Source organism: Danio rerio, chromosome 13, assembly GCF_049306965.1.
Source record: "Danio rerio strain Tuebingen ecotype United States chromosome 13, GRCz12tu, whole genome shotgun sequence".
NCBI classification, from domain to species: domain Eukaryota; kingdom Metazoa; phylum Chordata; class Actinopteri; order Cypriniformes; family Danionidae; genus Danio; species Danio rerio.
The window spans coordinates 23661133-23683888 of NC_133188.1; the positions used below are offsets into that span (position 1 = coordinate 23661133).

Sequence of the window (22756 nt, forward strand, 5' to 3'; positions counted from 1 at the left end):
GATCTTAACCACTCCAGTGATGTGATTGAAGCTGTGATAAAATCCAACACTATTGGCTGATTTTTTAAAAATGGGCTACCATATGTTCCTCTCTCACTTCATGCTTCAGCTGAGTTTACATCAAAAAGCAAATAGAAAAAAAAATAATTTAAAGCATGTTACAATACCTTCACATTTTTTAATTGATCTGGTCTTGCTATTTAAAAAATATATATTTATAAAAATATATATATTGCAAACCACCATATATAAAGCAATGTTAAATTAATAATCATTTAGCATGTGCCACTTATTAAACTGTTTGTACCAACAGTTCTATTAACAAGCAGCAAAGGACTACCAAGCTTTTGTAAACAGGCCTGAAAATGCAGTGCTGTTTCTTTTTTGCAGAGTTAAACTTACTGAAGGAAAAGCACACTTTGTGGAGCTCCATGGAAGCAGAGAAGAGATCACTAGAAGCTGAGCTTGAGGATATAAAATCACAGCTTACTGGTAAAACAAGCCTCTGTTCACTTCAGAACAATATCTGCCATAGTTTAGAAGTATGCTTGTCAAAAATGTCTCTCACTCTTTACATTTTTTCTGTTCTTTTGCAGATACAGAGCGACATCTGAGGGAAGCAGTGGTTTTGACAGAGAATTTGAAAGCAGAGAGGCACCTGGTCCGTCAGAAACCCTTGACAGATAGCACCTGTATAAGGCAAGAAATTAATAACCTACACTCAATAAATATTTGCTGTCTGTTCAAACTACTTATTTAAAATTAGCTGAAACAATACAATTCTTGATTTTGTTTTTTTGCAATAACCTATTTGCTTTATGTTCAGTCCACTTAAATTTGTAAAAACTTATAAGTAAACTTAATTCCTTTATGTTGTCCCAACATAAATCTTATTTTGAACTTGGCATTTATTTTACAGTGTATCTAAGCGTGTCTTAATTTACCCAGATAAGCATGATCCAAAATGAGCTCCAGCAAAGAGTGCTGAATTTTCCTTCATCCATCTCTCGGTCTTCCTCTTCCTGTCACTTCACCATGTGTAAATAATGCAGCATTAGGTCCATCTTATTAATTAGGTCTTTGATATGTTGCTTACTATGTCCGGTCCAGAATTAGATAAACCCAGCCCCTCCAGATCAGCACCTCACTGTAGGAAGTGATGATGGAAAGGGGATCGATGGCTATCCTGTGTCAGGGAGAAAGCTTCTCCACAGGGGTGTGTAAATCATATGTGGGGGCAGCGTGTGTGGAGTGTAGCACAAATCTTCCTCATTAAAAGGACAGATTGTATAAGGCCACACAATTTGCTGAGGACGAGGCTTTTGGGACAGCACTGCTAAGCTCAGGATGTGTTTATTCCTTTCTTATGTAGTCATGAATCACTCTTAAACACCATCATGCATAGGCTGTTTTTTCCCTGTATTGATCATCTGACAATGAAGAAATGTCAGTTGAAATTAACATTGTGAGTTTAAGTGGACGTTACGAGAAACCTTACTCCACCATAGAGTAAACTAATATGTGGCCTTATATAAGCAAACACGTTTTACACACACACACAATACAGTTATTTGTCATCATATAATTCATGCTATGCATTTTTCATTATTGGCAGCTGCTCAAGAAATTGTTATTGAGCATTTTTTTGTGTCTTTAATGTTCTTATAACATGTAAACTTGAATGGTAGTACAAGATCAAATCATTTTTAATTTAAATTTAGATCAATGGACACTTAACATTGCACAGCAACCCACATTAAGTGTGATATAAAACAAAGCTAAAAAAAAACTGTAAAATATGATTTTAATAGTGAAGCGTGTAATTTATAACTTGTATAATTTGAGTTTAGAGATGAATATTGGCTAATCATTTTTCTTGCATGTGTGTTTGTTTAATTTAGACTCAAGAAAGAGCTGGAGTTCTATAAAGAAGATGAGCTTGAGCTTCTGCGAGAGACCCTCAGCTCTGAAATCCGCTCACTGCGACAGGTAACTTCACTGTCTAAATAATGAAAGAAAAAGGTGGTGTTTTTCAGAGGAAGTTCTGTAATCTCTTTAAAGTTATTTTACGGGGGAAGGATTTTAAGAGCTCTAATCTGAGAATGAAAAAATAATGAAATAAATACAGAACTTGACTTTGGCTCCGTCCAAAATTGCCTTCTACTTAGTAGGTACTAGGTACTGCATTTCAATTTGAATTTACTACTCGACCTTCTCTTGCTGCATGGAGGGCACCATAGCGACCAGTGTCTTCTGGTAGAATGCTAAGAACTTCCGTTTATAGCATTTACAACTTTGATTTTGATGAATTTTGATTTTGAAAAATCAAGCTGTTTTGGGAGCTGTTTATGTTTAATTTAGTTAATTTGTGTTGTGTAGTATTACCACACTATGTGTTTTTCTGTCACAAAACGCCACTTTATTTTCACTTTGTAACCGTCTTTCAATCCATGAGTTAGTGGGACAGTGCAGGCTATGTGTGTATGTCTTGTTTCTGGTGAATTACATTTATTTATGTTGGTTATATGTTTGAAAAGAAAGGAAAATGATCACTTTTGCGATGATGAGGCTTTATTTAAACTGCACAAGGGAAAATGCCTTGCAGCAGTTGTTTTTCATCCTATTAAATCACATTTTTTGACAGGGGTGTTAAAACTCGGTCCTGGAGGGCCGGTGTCCTACATATTTTAGTTCAAACCCCAATTAATCTCACCTGAACCAGCTAATGAAGCTCTTTCTAGGTATACTTGAAACTTCCAGGCAGGTGAGTTGGAGGAAGTTAGAGCTAAACTATGCAGGACACGGCCCTCCAGGGCAGATTTTGGACACCACTGGTCTGGGAGGTGGTGCTGATCTACTGCAGTATTATTTCATATACGTTAAAAGCAAATTAAATGTATTAAAAATATCATTTTAAAGCTGTCCAAATGTGACTGTTTATACGCATCAGCTGCCGAACGGAAGTTCTTAGCATTCTCTTTGCACACACAAGCAAAGCATAGTGCGTAATTTTGCATTTTAAGAAAAAGGGTATACAGTATGAATGTGAGTTGTATGAATAGGACTACATCCACCATTTTGTCATGATTACGTGACCTACCCGTGTCAGTTGTGTTGCTTCGGTCTTATTAATGAATTCTCTCGTGGTGCTTCATGGGATAGCGTAGCGTCCATTGGATGCCCACTTCAGAATCTCACCAGAGGTAGTAGATAGGCCCACACAAAATCTGCACACACAGATTTCTGCAGATATTTAACCCATCATTGAGTCTATTTATTTATTTGTGTAAATATTTGTAAATTTTTATTTATTCAGCTTTTTTATTAATTTCAGTAAAAATATTGACATATGAATTCCATATGATTTATTCACATATATAAATTTATTCACATATATAAATAGTGGTTCTATTATATTAGAAACTTGCTTTGTTTATAAAATAAGTAGATCTAATTGGATTTGCATTGTAAACATTAAATAAGAGTTAAAAAAAGGTATTATTTAATATTTTATATATTAAGCTTTTAGTTACGATACTCCCAAAATCATTCCACATAAATCCACAGATTTTTTACAAAATTCTCCACAGAAATGGCAAAAAATGTCATCACATTCTGTCTGGCCCTAGTAGTAGGTCATCCGTGTATACTTCTTGCATACTGTTTTTTGAATTCTATGAATTCAGGCATACTACTCGGCTTGCATACTGTTTTTAACGTACTAAATAGTGTGGAGGTGGGGCAGTGGGTAGTGCTGTTGCTTCGCAGCAAGAAGGTCGCTGGTTCGAGCCTCGGCTGGGTCAGTTGACATTTCTGTACGGAGTTTGCATGTTCTTCCCGTGTTGGTGTGGGTTTTCTCCGGGTGCTCCGGTTTCCTCCGCAAGTCCAAAGACGTGCTATAGGTAGGGCCACACTGAATCTGCACGCGCAGAATTCCGCAGATTTTTAGCCCATCATTAATTCTGTTTATTTACTTGAGTAAATGTGTGCAATATCTATATTCATTCACTTTTTTAAATGAACTACAGTAATATTATTGACTAATATGAAAATGTTCATCTGATTTATGTACAATATAGGTTGTAAAGTGATATTTTCTGTCTTTTAGTAGATATATTATATGAGAGACTTGCTTTGTTTACCAAATAAAGTGAATCTAATTGGATATGCATTTTAAGCAATAAATAAAAGTTAAAAAGATTTTTTTTTCCACATATTAAGGATTATGGTTATGATACTCCCAAAATAATTCCGCAGAAATCCGCAGATTTTTACCAAAAATCTCCACAGAAACAGCAAAAAACATCCGCAGAATCTGTCTGGCCCTAGCTATAGGTAAGTTGGGTAAGCTAAATTGTCCTTAGTGTATGAGTATGTATGGGTGTTTCCCAGTGATGGGTTGCAGCTGAAAGGGCATCGGCTGCGTAAAACATGTGCTGGATAAGTTGGCGGTTTATTTCACTGTGGCAACCCCTGATTAATGAAGAGACTAAGTAAAAAGAAAATGAATTAATATATGAATATATAGTATAGAAGTTTTTTTCAACCTTTGTCTTTAACTGTAGCTTTATAAATGTATAAATATCTGAATTTAAAGTATACTGTAGAGAATCATTTTGGTTTACTAAAACATGAAGACAAATGTATGCGCTCAGCATTACAAAATAATAAAAAAAAAAAAAAACGTTATTTGATACCCTACATTATGTAGGTAATAAATATAAAAACATAAATCAACACAGTCTTACCCTGGAGTATAAATCTAGTTCTCTTTACAACCAGAGACTCTGCAATTTTGTTGCAGCTAGATTTGTATGGTAAAAGATAACGACACCTTGACAGTTCCAAAAGGGTGGATGCGTCAACATGTCTGGAACAGTGAAATGTGGCATCTATAAATATATCTTTTAATGTAACTGTTTACATTCATTCATTCATCCATCCATCCATCCATTCATTCATTCATTCATTCATTCATTCATTCATTCATTCATTCATTCATTCATTTATCCATGCATTCATTCAATTATTCATTCTTTTGCAGAAATTGTCCCAGAAAGGCATTGTGTGTTGAGGCTGGTTTCTTCAGTCAGACTTCAGCATATTCTTCAATAGGCTCTACATTTTGTGGGATGTTAACTGTAAGTAATTCTGTTTTAAACTGCCACTAATGTTTTGGATGGGAGTTATTTTAATTGTGTTGGAAATAGACTTCATATACAGATAAACAATATTTTAAAGAGTATAAATGTTTACATTCATGCTTTTATTGTTGTTATTTGTTAGAAATGTGTTAAGCCAGTTCATTTTAAATAAGAATCGGTCTTTTTCTGTAGATAACTAATCTGATACTGCGTTTATATGTAAGTGCCAGTTCTATTTAAAATGCTGACAACACTGGCCTCTAGTGGTCATGTTTTAATAACACATGCAAACAAAGAACATTTAAATTTGCTTTTATTATCCATGTTGTTTTCTATTTTAAAAAAGTTACATACAGACTGAATTGTATTCACATAAGTTAAAAAAATATACTTCTTGTTTGTAATTAAATGCTTATATGCACATTTTAGACTAATGTAAAATATGCAAAGTCTCAAATAATTTTCAACATGGTCATCCAGTGTGTTTATGATATAAATGGGTCATATAAATCCATCTGCCATTAAGCTGACCTGTCTAATTCTCAAATGCTCCTTAGACCCCGATGGGCTGATTATTCCAGAAATGTAAATTAAATAGTCTGAAACCTCCTCAGTAATGTTGGCTGCTTTACTTCTCATTGTCTGAGAGTGATTAATTGTATACTGTGAAATTGTTTAGAGAAGCATGAATAATGTATAAAGATTTTGTAAGACTTTACTTGCCAACAATAAGAGCTAGAAAAAGTGTATTGCCAGTTTGACCCTTAAGTTTTTTTTTTTTTTTTCATGTACTATATGTCAATACTAGCCCTAAACTAAGATACTTTAGTTATTATTCAATTATTATGATCAATTAGATTTTTTTCATCATTACAGCTGCACGCTAATTTCCTCAAGGTAACATTTTTGCTTAATCATGATAAATCTGAAAAAAGAGAAATCATCATGGTTCATTTGTATTTTTACATCAAGCACTAAACATCTTCTAAACCATTTTTGATCTACATTTTAGATTTAGTTGTTGATGTTGCCACAGAGAAGTTTGGTAGACTCTGATTCTGTGGTCTCCACTTTAGCCAGCTCAGATTTAAAGATGTTTGTGATGTTCTGCGTTAGTTGTTCGTTGCTCTTTGTTATGTGACAGTCCTCGCCTTTAGGGAAGTAGGCAGAGGGGGCTCCTGACACCTCAATGTGAGACTCTGCAGTGAAAAATAAATGGATGATATACATGGAAATATTTAGATCTGTGTACCCAAGCAAACAGAATGTAAGATTTTTTTTTTTATATTGTAAGATTTACTGTTACTCACTGTTGCATATAGCCAGCCTGTTGCCACCAATGTACTGTGTTGTCCATGTGTGTTTTGTGGCAGTACTGCATTCCTCAAACAGCCTTGATCTTCTAAGGAAATTGAAATCATAGCCCTGTTTGCATGGAAAGATTACACATGAAGGACATTGATTGATTGATTGATTGATTGATTGATTGATTGATTTGATTGTCAGGATTTTGGTCTTTACAGGATTGGCCTGGATTCAGGTTTTAGCATTTTGCCAATATCTTTATTTGTCTACTGGGAAGTGCTGATGAATCTGTGGATTTCTTTCTTTTTGAAGTTTGTACAAAACACTTACAGATACAGCTTATGTCATTTCCACTGCCACACTAGCAGTGTGTGCATGTGACTACATTGCAATTTTGCATTTTAAAATTAAATTAGTATTTTTTTCTGAAATGGTTCTACTAATAAAATAATTGCAGTAAAGTAAAAAGCTAAAAACTACTTCCAGTCTATCAAATTGCATACACTTGTTCTAAACTTACATAAAGGCCTCGATTATCCGCTTGTTAAGTGATGACGTGTTTGTGATGTATGTAATACTGTTTCTGGGTCCAAACCACCATTCATTTGAGTTGAGAAATTATTTGTTTATGATCATTTTTAATTCATATCACACATTAAAGTTAATTTTGTACAAAGTCATAGTGTACACAAATATCTCTGGGCTTGCTGCATCACAAATACCAAAATGTTAACAAATTATATAAAAATGAATCACTATCTGGCCATTGGATATTAGGAATGGACATATATATTGAAAACGTGACTTTTGAAAGTAGTTCATCGCTTTGTAAACATTTATAATAACCATTTCATGAGTCTCCCCATTCAGTTGAATAGAGCGCTTGGACCCGGAAGCCGCTTCGCGTGACATCACACTTAACAAGCGGATAGACCTGAGTCACAGTTTTCATGAAATGAAAAGCCCATGGGCTGAGGCTTTGTTTCATTAGCAGTGGATTGTTCAGCCACTAGATGAACATGTTTTCTTTTCATACACTTGTGTATGATTGACCATTGATGTAAAAGAGAATGTGATTTAATGCTCAAGCAGCATAACATCTGGCAGCCATCTTTCTGTGTGCTCAGATAACAATATATCAGGAGTTTAAAGCAGAAAGAGCATTCGCATTTAAAGTGACACACAAAAACTGTTTTTGTTTCTGCCTACAATAGCATTTTGTCTGTGCGTCTATAGCGTTTGTGGTCATGTGTGCTGAAGGCTGCACAAATTCAATTCTTTGTTTTATTGGTTTATGTAAAATATAAACAAAAGGCAAAAAATAGTATTTTAGTATGAAATTATATATTTTAATACAAATAAAATTAATATATATGATTTGATTGATAAAACTTTTGACTTGCACCTTTAATAATTGTGCTTTCAGTTGTGTTCACTTTTCACACACTCTTGGGTGGTGCTAAGGCAAGGATGGATAACCTCAGTCTTGGAGGGTCTGCAAAGTTTGTCCGAGGTTTTTCATGCCTGCCAGAGAGCTGGGCTGTGGCTTTATGGTATGATGGGCAAATCCTAACCTGCACTAGTAACATAAAGCAAAAAAATATATAAAAATCATCAGCACTTTTTTTTTTTTTTTGTATTTTGAACAGGCAGAAATATTTTTTCACAATCAGCTACAGAACTGTAAAATATCTTTTAATGCAGATATATGAAATATTGAAAATTAAAACTAATTAGAAGACCATATATTAAACTTTCAAATATTGAGTTCAATCCTTTTATAAAACAACAGAAAAACAATATGTGTACATGGATTCAGTAAGCTTCAAAATCTCTTAATGAAATTGCTAGCTCTGAAGGGCAATTCATAAAAGTGGTGGACAACACCTGTTGCTTTCACACTAGATGAGACAGAATCTTATATTCCATTGTTTGTCTATGTGAATGTTATGTGAAAGATTTGAATAACTATTATACACTTTTACTTGCAGCAGCACTCATTAATGTCAGTTCCAAAGCAGTGGACGACTCAAAAGAACTCGTAGTCGGGACGTTTTGCATATGTTGCACTTTTATTGCACATGTTTTTTAGTAGCATGTTGGTATGACAATAGCCCCTTTCACACATACAGACCTTTCCGGAAAATTGCCGGCAATTTTCCGGAAAGGTTGTATGTGTGAACGGGTCCTTTTTGAAAATACCGGTAAATTCGTTCTGGCTATTTTCCGGAAAGAGAAGTTGTAACATTACCGGCAATTTGCCGGAATGCTGCGCTGTGTGAACGCAGAAGGAATATTGCAGGAAGATTGCGCGTGCACGTCTAGAACGTGCTGACGTGAGTCGTCTGCTTTAGCCAATCACAACAGTCAGACGCATTTACGTCCGCGCGGTTTATGAGAATAAAAGCCTTTGAATATTTTTCCAGACACATTTATCTGCTAGAAGTTAGTCAGGTCACGTTTATATGTACTTCTTAATGCCAACTGTGTAAATAATCATCGATGATATGCTTATGATAAGCCCTTGTTTGTTTACCTTCAAGCTTTGCGTGTGCCTGTGAGCGCCAGCACACGCACATATTATGAACATCTCGACATGCGAAAGTGATCCTGCGAAAGTTGTTCACAATATTGATCATCCACAGAGTTTGTAATTTAGTCAAATGTTTACAAATACAAGCGCAGCCGTTTAAAGCTCATTTGTGGTGAATGATGTCAGAATTTACCGGTATTTTGGAATGGATGTGTGAATGCTCTTTTCCGGAAAATTTCCGTAACGTCCTCGCCTGTGTGAACAGCGCTTTTTTGAATATACCGGTAAAGTCGTTCCGGAAATTTTCCAGATATTTACCGGTATCACTGTGTGAAAGGGGCTAATGTCAACATGGCGGAACCATCTCTGAGCGCAGCATCTTGCATCCTTTTATATGCAGAGATGCGTTCTGTGTGAATGGCTTGTAAGTTGTTGCACTGTTTGATTGGCACATTTGGACTGACTGACTATTCGTTGTCAGTGCATGAACTGAACTGTGACCCCTGTACTATAATGATTCGAAAAAATACATGTAATGTCACAGCCCAATTATATCACCAGCCACTTTATTAGGTACACCTGTTCAACTGCTTGTTAACTCAAGCAGATTTTCACATGCAACCATCTCTAGGGTTTACAGAGAATGGTCCAAAAAATATGAGTGGCAGTTCTGTGAGCGCAGATGCCTTGTTGATACAAGAGGTCAGAGGAGAATGGCCAGACTTGTTCAAGCTAATTGAAAGGCAACAGTAACTTGAATAACCACTCGTTACAATCGAGGTATGTAAAAGATCATCTCTGAATGCACAATGCATTGAACCTTGAAGCGGATGGGCTACAGCAGCAAAAGACCACCCCGGGTGCCACTCCTGTCAGCTTAGAACAGTAAACTGAGGCAAAAATTCACACAGGCTCACCAAAATTGGACATTAGAAGATAGGAAAAATGTTACCTGGTTTGATGAGTCTCGATTTCTGCTTCGACGTTTGGATTGTAGGGTCAGAATTTGGCATCAACAACATGAAAGCATAGATCCATGCTGGATCAACAGTTCAGGCTGGTGTTGGTAATGTAATGGTGTGTGAATCATCTCAGACTGGTTTCTTGAACATGACAATGAGTTCACTGTACTCAAATGGCCTCCACAGTCACCAGATCTAAATCCAACAGAGCACCTTTGTGATGTGGTGGAATGGGAGATTTGCATCATGTATGTGCAGCCTACAAGTCTGCAGCAATTGCTTGATGCTATCATGTCAATATGGACCAAAATGTCTGAGGCATATTTCCAGTACCCTATTGAATTTATGCCAAAAAGGATTAAGGCAGTTCTGAAGGCAAAAGTGTGTCCTACCCAGTACTAGTAAAGTGTAGCCAAGAAAGTGGTCAGTGAGTGTATACACACACTTTAGGGGCCCCCAGAGTCACTATTAGGGGGCCCAGGGCCACAACCATCAACCCCCAAGTGACACCACACCCCCAACCCCACCCACTCTTCTTTTTTGATGGACAAAGGGTAAACATAAGATGAATAAATAGCGAACCCCTGCCGAATAAACCTAGCCTTGGTGGGACTGAAAAAAAGTCCCGCACAGACATGTAGGCTATAGGTTCATGTCCTTATGGGGTCCTGTGGTCTAGGTGATCTGACAAGCCACACCATCTCGTGGACATGTACTATAAAGACATCTTGTAGACAAATGTAGACAATTCCCTCAAGTGAATATGTCATCTGAAACATGCAGTGAAATGCTGTACCTGGAGCAACATATTTTTGCAAAAATCTAGGGTGAGGCACTTATTTCCAATGAGCCTGGCTAGATTTTTTGTTATAAAAAACAACAACAATTAAAAAATAAATATGGCTCAATAGCAGTGAGACTGGTGTATAGTATACCGCGTTGCACATAGGTTTACAGTAGATCTTATCCTTCACAGATAAACACAGCAGTCCTCCATTCTCAGGCACTGCTGGAGCTGGACAGTTTTCTGGAAGTAACTTCTGAAACGCTGAAAAGAAGAAAGGACCTGTTCACTAGTATGACATGCAGTATAAGGATACATGCATGACATGTTATATTTTCATATTTCACATTATAAATTGCACTACAATATATTAAAGTTCTGGAAAATAACCAGAACATGATAGGTTATAACATTGTAAGTAATGTTACTATACCTTTGTTGTCTTGCCTCTGAATGATATCAGTTAATGCTTGTAGTTGATTAAGAATGTTTCCGTGTTGGTATGACGTCCAGTTGTCAGATACAGTTTCCAAACAGTTTTTTATGTTCTATAAAAATCATAAATTATATTAACGTTTTTTTAATTTTTATTTTGTATCTGATGTGTGCCTGCACTAGTCAACAAAACAGCAATACTATTTTATTAACGTTATCAAACAGATACTGTGTTTTAGCTGTAGATAAAATGCTTTACCTGAAGCTGTTTGTCAAGCTGATCAAAAGAAAAGTCAGCGGGAAGGCATGAAGAATGAGATTGTCCATGAGTTAAAGTTGAGAGAAATGCTGTAGAAAAATCCCAAAGACATCTCCTGTAGTGCTGTTCATAGAGACATTACAATCAAAGCATTCGAGCTGTGAAATAATCTAAATTATTCTTACCAAAGAGCAAAAGCTGCTTCCATTTTCTGCCTATTGTTGCAGATTCCATGTTGTTAGTGTTGCTGCTAAAAACTCTATGCAATTTTTACCTTTAATCTTCTTTTTTTGTGAACATTTATTGCATCAGAGGTTAATGTACTCTCGATTTGTTTACCAAATTACAACACACTTGCCTTGAACAATCAGAATCAGTAATGTTTTGAAAGAGTGGGTTTTCAGTAAGTTGGTCAAACTGTTCAAACAACATGCTGCGTTTTCACTACACAATTAGAAGAGTCAACTCTACTAAACACTATTCGGAATGTAAAGTTTGTAACTTCTGATTTGCTGCTGTTTTGATATAAAGCTGTGTTTTGTGCTACTGAATCACTGTTGGATATTTACTCAATCAAGGTCAGTGTTTTAGAGTTAAATCCTGACATATATAGATTCAGTCCTTAACTGCCTCTGTCAGTCAAGGTTAACATGACAAAAACCAGAAATAAATTGATTAATAGTGAAAAGACATTAATAATGTGCAACGCCACTACAGGAAGGCACTGGATCATAGGATTATCAAAACACGTAGACACATGAATGAACACAGGACATGGGGTGAAAACAGACATCAACTGAGAGGGAGAATACCGGACAAAGACTGAATGAAACTAAGGGGTATAAATACATAGGGACACATCAACAGCCTGAGGTATCAAGACATTTGTGCTGCCCATTACATTACAAAGCACAGGAAAGGGCAAATTCTTCAGCAGGATAGTGCTCCTTCTCATACTTCAGCCTCCACATCGTCACTGAAAGCAAAGAAGGTAAAGGTGCTCCAGGATTGGCCAGCCCAGTCACTAGAGATGAACATTATTCAGCATGTCTGGGTTAAGATGGAGGAGGTATTGAAGATGGATCTAAAGAATCTTAATAAACTCTGGGAGCTAATAAGATATTTAAATCATTGCAGAGATGTATGGATGCAGTCCTCCAAGCTCATGGGAGTCATACACTCCAAAAAAAATAAAAAATAAAAAATCTTGCTCGTACTAGTTCAAACTACTTATTTAAAATGAGCTGAAACAACACAATTCTTCAGATTTCATTGGGACAGCTCATTTTTTTTATTTAATCTACATACATTTATTAAAAGTGTTAGGTTAATTTAATCAATTTGTGTTGGGACAACATAAATGAATTGTGTGAAACCCTGCATTTTTTACAGTGTACACACTATTATTTTTCCATGATTACTTTATATTTTATACTGGACATTATTTCTGTTAAGTGACAAAACTTGTTTAATTCAAGTCTGACCTTACTAATTAAATAATAAACAATATAGACATGATCATATTTTATTTTGGTTAAAATAAGCATAATCTAGGGGCCTTTGGCCTTTATATAAACCACTTCTGATACCAAATGGTTAGCTAGAACAACTAGAATTCGTTATTTGTTCCTAAAACTTGGTTAAGCCTAGTTCACACTACAGGATTTTATGCATCAGCAGATCGCTGTGCCGTTCACACTACATGACTTGACTTTGTGTCTTTTAATCTCTGTGGTGTTCACACTACGCAACACTCTGTGAATGATCCACAAGAGGGGGGTCACACACTACATGATCTGACAACAACTCATTCCCCATCAGCTCATTCCAGCTACCAAACCACAGCCAATGAAATTTTGAGGGAGGAGTCGTCAGAAAAAGCTGAACACTATTGGCTGCTTGTGTGCTGATTACATCACTGACAGCGTTTCAAGCTTTGGAGAAAGCATTTAAAAACATCGTCAAATCAGCTGATGCATCAGCGGATTAATCACTCATCTGCAAGGATAGAGTGGATAGATACACAGAGAGTTTTTCATTTTTGTAATTGTATAACTCTTTGAAATAAAACTAACAAATAACACCCTGCCGTTTTCTATCTATTGGTGCATTTCTTTCTGACATTGTTTTTTTTTTTATTACAAAACAGTAAAGAACTGAGCATTTCTGCCTTAAATTACCATATTGGTCAAAATGACTGCATGCATGTCTGATACTTTTCGCTGTGACTTTAAATATGTGTGCTTTTTTTGCCTAGCAACTTCCTGCTAACATAAACAAAACTTTCTGATGGCAAAAACATCAATTTACTTCAGATATCTTTCAAAACAGCATATTCTGTGCCGTGAAATAGCTCCTGTTTGAAAGTGAAAGTGAAAGCCAAGACCTTTGCATGTTCTAGTATCTTAACTACATATTTTTAGGCTGTATTACCAAAAGAAGATTATATTTTTAGGGTAATGTTCTCATTAAATATGATGCCAGACATTCAAAGCTTAATTTTAATATCTCAATAATAGCTTTGAATATAAATATGTTGTGACAATATGGCGTTTTATATGAGAACGGTCAGAATGAGCAGTATGGTAATTCTAATAGTTACAGAATTCTAGTTCCACTTTTAATATAGCCTACTCTCATGTCTGTGTTAACACAGAATCAAGCGAGTGCACTGATGCCCATTCTGACCAATCACAGATGTTTCTGGTGAGCTCCTGAGCAAACAGGCATTCAGCTCATGCCGATATGCTCACTCATTGGCTGCAGCTTGTCACTACATCGGACCACATGTGGGGTTGAGTCGGCCGACTGCTCTGGAATATTTAGCATGCTAAATGTTGGATTTCCGTTTGCGAGGTGTCGGCGACGCGCCAGCGAGCCTCGTTGATGCATTGTTCAGTAGTTCACACATGAAGAGCGGCGAGCACCGTGCACCCGCTGATTTCTTCCCGATCATAGCTCGATCTGTCGGCGAGCTCGTTAACTTCCAAATCGGGCTCAAATCAGGCTTAAAATCCTCTAGTGTGAACTAGACATTAGGCGACAAGACTTTTATAAGGTAGTAAATTAATATAAAAGAATATAAATATGTATGTGTGTGTGTGTATATATATAAACATCGTGATGAACGATGACCGTCTTCGTAGGCAGCGGTCTACTAATTATTCTAATTACTCTAATTATTAATTATTAATAAAAATTTATTTAATACATAACAAATACATTTTTTGTAGCCTACCGTTTAAACTTTCTGACCCACATGGTCTTTGTTTTACTCATAACCGAATCAAAAATAAATAAAGATAAGTTACACAGAAATTACCACCTGTCAATCACTTTTTTTCATGAGACTCACGGAAATGGACATGAATAGGCAGAGTGATCTGAGTCATAATGGCGTCGACAAACTCGGTACTCACATGAATGTGAAAGATTGAAGCAGTGTACTAACGTTGTGAAACGTTACCTGATAGATTAAAAAGACTGAAGAGTCATTTGATAGAGGCAAGATAATTTAATATCACGTTGAACAACTATAGTGAGAAGCAATCCAGCGGTACATCCTTGATAAACTGTCCGACGTGCACTGCTCTCTGGGGTGACTGCTGGAGTTGAGAGTCAGACACGTGCATAGCCTACACTGCACCGCATGACAGAGTGTTTATATGTGTGTGTGTGTGTGTGGTCATGTGATGTGCGTTTTTTTTTTTTTTTAGTGGTTTAGTGTGGAAGGAGGGCTTTTCAGAAATGTTAGATTAAACGTCAATGTGGATGTGGATCAATTTTGTTCTAAAATGGCTTTTTAAAACTGTATTAGTGGAAATGGTGTATTTTTTGCAAACGGGTAACTGTGGCGGGCGGAGGATCGCGATGCTGGCTCAGCATCATGATGTGTATCGGCCATCAGCCAATCATAATAACATTTTCATATTTGATTACAGTAACTGCCCTCATATGTTTTATCATCATGTTTTAGAGTCTTTTACAGCAGGAGTTTTCATGTATTTGTGATTAAAAAATACAGCACAAGTCTCAGAACAAAATATTAATTGTTATTGTTGAAAGAAAGAAAGAAAATAGTTCTCAAAAGTTGTATTAGCCTTCATTTGTTTAAGTTTATTTAATAAACTTCAGAAATCATTCATAATTTGACCTGATGCCATTTTCTCTCCATTTGTTCAGCTTTAATAGTTATTAGCTGTGAGTTCCCCTTAAATTTGATTAGTATGTTTCAGTCAGTGAAAGCTTGTAAGACAGCTGTCAAACAATTCACTAGAGGAAGCAATACTTTTGGGCTAATGAATATTCACTCTGCATGAATACCTAGACATTAAATCATGCCTCAGAGGACTGCTCACTCAAACAAATTAAATCATAATAATTACTTTCTCCTCTAATTGCTCATTTGTTTAATTTGAGGATTAATTACTGCAGTACACAGCCATGACAAAGGCTTTCACTAAACTCATTTCGCTTGATTGTAGACTCTTAAGTTCATTGCATCTCTTGAAGGAGAATGTATTAATGAGAGCTCTCCTGTTGTGGCTTAAGAGGTTTGGAAGAGATGATTGCAGGGCTGTGATGTCCTAAACTATTCTTTAAGTGTCTGCACACAAAAGCGGCTTTAACGCAGCTTTAGATGATTATACATTTAATGCCTAGCCATTGGTCTGACAGCTAAAAAGAAGATTTTTTTTTGCGCTTGTATAGTAAAGGCACATCCATTGATTGTAAGTCCGGGCAGTTACATTAATGCTACTTATAGCAATGCAATTCTTTTCAGCCATATAACTCGGGTTGTTAACTTAGCATTTCAATAATGACTTTTAAACTTAAGGATTAATGTCTGGCAATATAACAGAATTGAAATGTAGCTGCTTGAAATTGAGAACTTTTTTGGTAAAAAAAGTTTTCCATGTAAGGTAAATTTTTCATATTTTAATTATTAGCATAATTTCTTTTTTTCTGTCTTGCCCATTTAATTATGTGAGCTTAGCAAAGCAAGTCATCTGTGTCATGATTACAGTGATCACTGTAGAACAGTCACACAAACCACAAAACTGCCGGTTTATGGACTACAGATCCCACTCATGGGTCTCACTTAGTATGAAGTCTCCTATACCTGTGAACTTACATGGTAACTAGATGTATAAGTAGTATTTAGTTACAGTGTATGTACACACTGGTACATAGTATTTACTTGTGTAATACTTGTGCAAGTACACACATTTACCAATGTCCAGTTACACATTTGAACTTACACCTAGTATTTAGTGGGATGTTACATGTTTGTAGTTACACTGGAACTGTTACGATTGACCGGGCAGATAGAGGCAAAAAGTGTCACAGAAGAGGCTGGTGAAGGTGAAGAGTGATTTATTTGGCACAAAATAAAGAAAAAAATCCAGCAAAAAGGTGAAAGTGACAAAATAACAATAAAGAAAAATAAAACTATACAATATTCACAAAGTATATACAGGTTTGTTCAGCTAAATCAAGGCTATGAACTGAACAAAATCTGTTAACAATACTCAGTGTTAACAATACTACAACTACCCACCAGCACTAGCTCTCTGTAGGCAGTTTTGGCCAAATTGTACGGAATCAGCAAATTGGATGCAGTGAAGAGGATTGTCTCCAGGGGCTCAAGGCACAGTCTAGCCACTAAGGGGAGCAGGTGTGCAGAAAACAGCCTGATCTGTCTGGTCTGCTTGACACAGGAACACAGTGCACAAACCATGACCTAACCAATGAGCGCTGTTGTTCATGGACAGGGGCTCCAGGTAGAGAGGTCCCTCGTAACCAGAGTCCAGCTCTCCACAAAAATAATCCCTGGTTAGCTGGTGTCCAGCGAAGAGCAGAAGAGCTGTGAGCATGTAAAGGTAGAGCTGCACCAAGTGTTGTCGGGGTAATGTCAACAGCACCAGACTGAGGATGTAATCAACATAATGCAAATTTAAACCTTTATATTTGTACTGGAATAAGGGGTTATTGTTGAGACTACTCTCCTGGATCTTCTGGAGCAGCACCTCCAGCAACATGATGCTGGGGATCCGCAGACCCACGTTCAGCACCGACTCCACGGGCCTTCATCGCCATGACCAGCAGGGCACTGACAGTCCTCAACCACAAATGTTGTCCAGTCACTTCACGCTGTTAGATTTCGTCTTTGTGTGCGCCTCTAGATAAACATAAATCATTTTGTCCAACTTCTCCACATTATCCATGGTCAATATAAAAGCAGAAGTGACGGAGCATCTAAATTCACTTGGTCCATCCAGCAGCCATTGCACATACCGTATCACACAAGTAATTACTATGTACCAGTGTTTACATACACTGTTGTTACATACTGCTTACACGCCTAGTTACCATGCAAGTTCACAGGTATAAGCGACACTTTATATAAAGTGGGACCCAGTCATGCAACCAAACTCTCACCTACTCCAAATCAACATTGATTAGACACTAACAACTAAAGCTGCTTTCGGACTGATAACACAGACTATATATACACCTCTCAAACACACAGTTGTTGCTGAGTCTTATCTACTGTTTGAGTGGCACTACAATGTGTTTTCCTTTGTATTGTTTTGCCAAGTTTTTGCCTGCTTTGTGACCATCTGCCTATTCTATTACTATGACTCTGGATTGCCATTGTACATCTGTTTGCCCCTGTATTGACCACTGCTTACCTGACCTCGCCAATAAACCTGCATTTGGATCCGCACCCTGTTGTCCGTGTCACATTCCTGCTTACAGTCTGTTGTGTTAGGACAAATGCTGCCTAAAATGCTTTATACACTGTAAATGTCCTGAACAATTTGTGCTTAGGTGGTTTTGTTTGAGTCTCATATTTAAATTAAATGGAATTTAATTTAAATATTTAAATTAATTTCCATATTTAAATTAAATGGACGATGGTAATATAAAGTAAATACTGACGGTGAGAGTGACGGAGAGATTTAAAGTGTTGGATGTTATCACATTCTTTGGCAATCATACAACATATTTTTTCTCTTGAGTGTCAGAATTTGTTGGCATGGGATTTTTGCCAACACAATGTTGCTTGGGAAGGTAGATGTATTCAGAGAGGGTTTTTTTTTTAATAATAGGAATTTAATTGAACAAAAAATGAATGAAAAGCAAATCCTTTTTATGTATTTTTTTATTAATCGTCTTAATAATAATAATAATAATAATAATAATAATATAGTTCTTTTTCTGAAAGGTTGCTAAGGGATTTCATCTGCATCCAACTGTCTGGCTCAGATGGGATCAAATTTTCAAATATGGTAGAGGGAGCATATACACATTTCCTAAACATTACTTTAAACATATTCTAGTTTTAGAAGTAAAGACAGAAAATAAAAGGAACTTTGACAGTGCTTCAGAAGGCCAACAAAAATGCAAATAGTCTCCAAATTACATTGTGGCCTTGAGTTATAGTTTTAATTTTCATTTTTACTCTGCTATATATACAGTTGGAGTTTGAATAAACCATGACCGTGATCATAAATGTGCCAGAACACTGGGAGATTCCTATTACATTCTTGTTTCTTAGTAAGCACTAGACTGACCTGTTATGACAACTTAAAAAAAAGATGCTCCTCTAGTTTTTTAATTGGTGAAAAGATCAGTCTTGACAGATTAACAGCCTCTGCTTGTTTTTTTTTTTTTTTTACTAAAAATAAATGAATGCTAAGAATAATTTTCTATGTAGGTTTGCTTGCCTTTGAGTAATTTAAAATTACATGAAATAGTTATGCATATACTTTTACATAACACAGCAGTTTCATCATTTTATTTGCTTAGCTGTAATTAGCTAGTTAGCTACATTAAATGTAAAGAATTTAATGAATGTTGCCAGAGCAATGCAAAAAACAATTTGGTCAAAACGATGCAATATCATTATACAATTACTTGTTGTTATCTTTAGTTTGATGTTTAACAAAAGGAACTGACTTTGCATTTACTGTAGATTATAAAGGGCCATGAAACACCCCTGTATCTGCAGATTGTTTTCACACCTCTAGTTTGGAAAAAATTCAGGAAAGTGGGTGAGTCCAGGTTTGTTTAGGTGGGAGTGTTGAGTGGCGAAAAAGGGAAGGATTTGCATGAAAAGGCGAGTTTCATTATGCACACTACAGCTGATTTCCACAGAGGCAACACAAAGACAGACACAGGGGAGATAGACAGTGACTATGTTCACATGGACATCAGTAATCAAATTATTTGCCTTAATCTGAATTAGACAATAATATGTTTTAGATGCTAACATGAGTTACTTTTTTGAATGTTGCTTTCCTGATCCTATTTTACATGTTATAACGCGTAATTCGATTTACATCATTGCGTCACCAGGCTATCCATGTGTCCCCTGTAGTTTCATGTAATTTCAGGTGTTTCATTTTTAATTTGTCGACTTTAACTGCAGTTTGGCACTTTCACTGTCATTCTTAAACATGTCTTGCATGCCACCGTGACAAACAAGATATTGGATGCGAGAAACTGCAAATGGACGAATGGGAGAAAAATAACCTCTGCATTTCTCAATAGATACAGAGACTTGGTAGGTGCAGAGAATAGCGCTTAACAGCCATGTGTAAGACTATTGTCACAAAGTGTGGAGAAATGCATGCACATCAAAAGTCCTAGACGACGGTAATAGTTCGATTAAGATGTTTAAATGTTTACAATCAGAGAGCAGCATTTACAGCGAATCTTTAATTAAATTATATTGTAGTGCTATTATTGTACTGTAAACTTAGTAACTAAATACTTTTGACTAAGGAATGTCTTTAAAAACTGAAAGAGGACTGCTGCAATACTTACCAGCTTTGTCATCTGAATAAACATGAACAAAGAACATCGATTGCACACTTACTAAATGTGTAGAGACAGGACAACCAACACGAACTCAAACCGCGTCTTTAAAAAAATAATAAATAAAAATAAAAAAAGACAAGTGGCAAATCTGGATTTCACCATTTCCAGATGAGCTTTTGGGTAAAAATTTTTCTTTACAAACAAATTTTTGTCACGCTATAGCAGACCACTTAATTACGGTTTTGATTATGGTTGGCAACACAACATGGCGTCTCTCTGCCATCTGAACACTGTAACAGGTAAAAACTAGAAGCTATATCATTAATATTAATGAAGTTGCATCTCATTCACGTTTGAGCTTGCTGATTGGTTCGAACCAAGTCTTTCGCATGAATTAATGCTGAAAACTCAAAGACATCATGTTGTACTTGCCAGTACAGACATCCAGTCTCCATGCTGGAATTTACAGAAGGATCTTATGGCTGTGACGCAGCTTCAAAATTTCTTTTCCAATCTGAAGAACAAATTTGCTCGAAATAACACAAAACAACAATTTTTCACTTTTTTTTTTTGTGAAATATAGGTGTCCTAATAGTGTTTTTAGCAGCGTGGGAAATACAAATGACTGTCAACATCTCAGAAAAAAAATGTTTATGTTTGTTTTGTGACCCTTTAAAGTAATCTCTAGTGTTTTTCCAATGTATTTAATTACTGTATATGCTGGTGAGGTGTCAGAAACCTGGCAAGCCACACTGATTCTGACTACTGGTCAAGCATGCATTTACTCAGAGAATTTTAGAGAGTTTTATTTAAAGAGCCCATATTATACATGAAATAGGGTCATATCGTCGCCACTGGCTCGCATGGTTCAGGATTGGTAGAGCTACGCATCGATGAATTTGCTCTTCAGTGTTTGAACTCTCAGTAATGATTAAATCACACTGAACTGAGCTAAACTGAACTAAACTGAACTTAAACACTAAAAAACTGAACTACACTGTTCCAGTTACTATGACCATTTATGTGAAGCTGCTTTGACACAATCTACATTGTAAAAGCGCTATACAAATAAAGCTGATTAGAATTGAATTGAATCTTGGTTGTAAGGGTCTCCAACAACAGTCTAATATGCATGCAAGGTCAAAAAACACTTTCGTGGTCTTATAATCTGCATTTATTTTTACCTAATTATTTCAGCGACTCCTGTATGAATCGTCCAGTGATTCATTTGTTCCCAAACCCCACCTTAGCGCGAAGCTAATCTGCGCTGATTGGACCGATGACAGTCTGTTGCGATTGGTCGACTGCCTTCAGTGAGAGAGTGAAATGCCCAACAGCTAATCAGCAATATAAAAGTAAGCAGTTCATACACGCTCGATAGTGTAGGCGTGGATTTTAGCTGCCAGTGGGTCAATGTAAATACAGATAATGGACTTGAAAATACAGACGACTAACTATTTTATTGAGCAAAAACTGTTGAGGTGATCTTCTTGCTTGTCTCACTCCCAAAAACACACACACACACACATCTCCAGACGACTACGCGCGCGCACACACGCACACACACACACACACACACAAACACACACACATACCTCCGGACGACAGCGCACGCACACACACACACGCACACTACTCCTCCTCCACGGGGCTCCGTAAACAAAGCAGCATGCGTCGTGTTTTTAACGTGGCTTTGCACGCGATATGAGAATATAGCGAGTTAACCTGATACAGTACACGCGGTTACAAGTAACAAATCACAACTAAATACATTTGCAAGCTAGAGTCAACGAGGCAACAACTTTAATCGCACGTACTTACACTTGAGAAATGGAGGAAGAAACCCATCCTGACGTCCAGCAGTAAGTTACTCTTTACTGATCCTTCCTTTAACAAACGCTGATGAAGTATTCTTTGTAGCATGTAGTTTCCAGAAGTTTCCAGTAGTTTCCAACTGCTTGGTTATAATGCTGAGGTTTTATCTTTGGGTAGAGACTCGATAATATCCATCTGCAGTGCGACTTCAATCGACCGGCATGTTTGTGTGTGTGTGTTTGTGGGTGTGTGTGTGTCTGGGTTTCTGAGTCAGAGAGCGGGGCCGCAGGTTTCAAATCTCCCGGGTTTGCGCGTGCACATGAATAACTTGGTTTCGTTCGAACGTCATGGCGAAACACCTAATAACTCGTTATCAAGGCGACTCGTTTGAAGCACTATGAGTCGACTCTTTTATAGATTAATCAACCGTTTTAAACACTGTACTCTTACAGATTTAAGCCCTAGCTGGAAACTTCACTTCACTCAGAGCTGTGTTACACACTACATGGAAGGGGATTTTCAAAAACCCATAATATGGGCTCTTTAATAGAAATTAGTTTTGTAGAGACGCATTTATGTGGCATGCATATGGACAGCTGTCTGATCATTAAAATTAGCACACACAATAAAAGCCTAAAAGACTGAGTGTAAAATGGATAGGTACATTTAACACTGTGGATGTGCTGCTTT

General features: G+C 36.6%; 1 protein-coding gene and 1 non-coding gene across 40 annotated transcripts in view; one reads left to right on the forward strand and one right to left on the reverse strand.

Moving 5' to 3' along the window:
* The window catches only part of ccdc172 (coiled-coil domain containing 172), a 216616-nt gene that overhangs the window by 32238 nt on the left and 161622 nt on the right, over nucleotides 1-22756 (forward strand). For 29 of the 39 annotated variants that reach the window (XR_012389267.1, XR_012389264.1, XR_012389258.1 and 26 more), the window contains 4 exons: nucleotides 391-492; nucleotides 597-699; nucleotides 1902-1989; nucleotides 5045-5141. This is a non-coding gene — a transcript (coiled-coil domain containing 172). Of the gene's footprint in view, nucleotides 1-390; nucleotides 493-596; nucleotides 700-1901; nucleotides 1990-5044; nucleotides 5142-7875; nucleotides 8552-9319; nucleotides 11974-13195; nucleotides 13857-17142; nucleotides 18152-22756 lie in introns of those variants that run through there. The other 10 variants (XR_012389254.1, XR_012389253.1, XR_012389255.1 and 7 more) reach the window with 5 other exon arrangements.
* On the reverse strand, nucleotides 5441-11774 carry si:ch1073-126c3.2. The gene is given in 6 exon segments (NM_001144786.1): nucleotides 5441-6343; nucleotides 6455-6569; nucleotides 10880-10992; nucleotides 11162-11276; nucleotides 11423-11511; nucleotides 11608-11774. Coding segments are annotated over 6 exon segments (666 nt in total). The 5' UTR covers nucleotides 11657-11774; the 3' UTR covers nucleotides 5441-6158.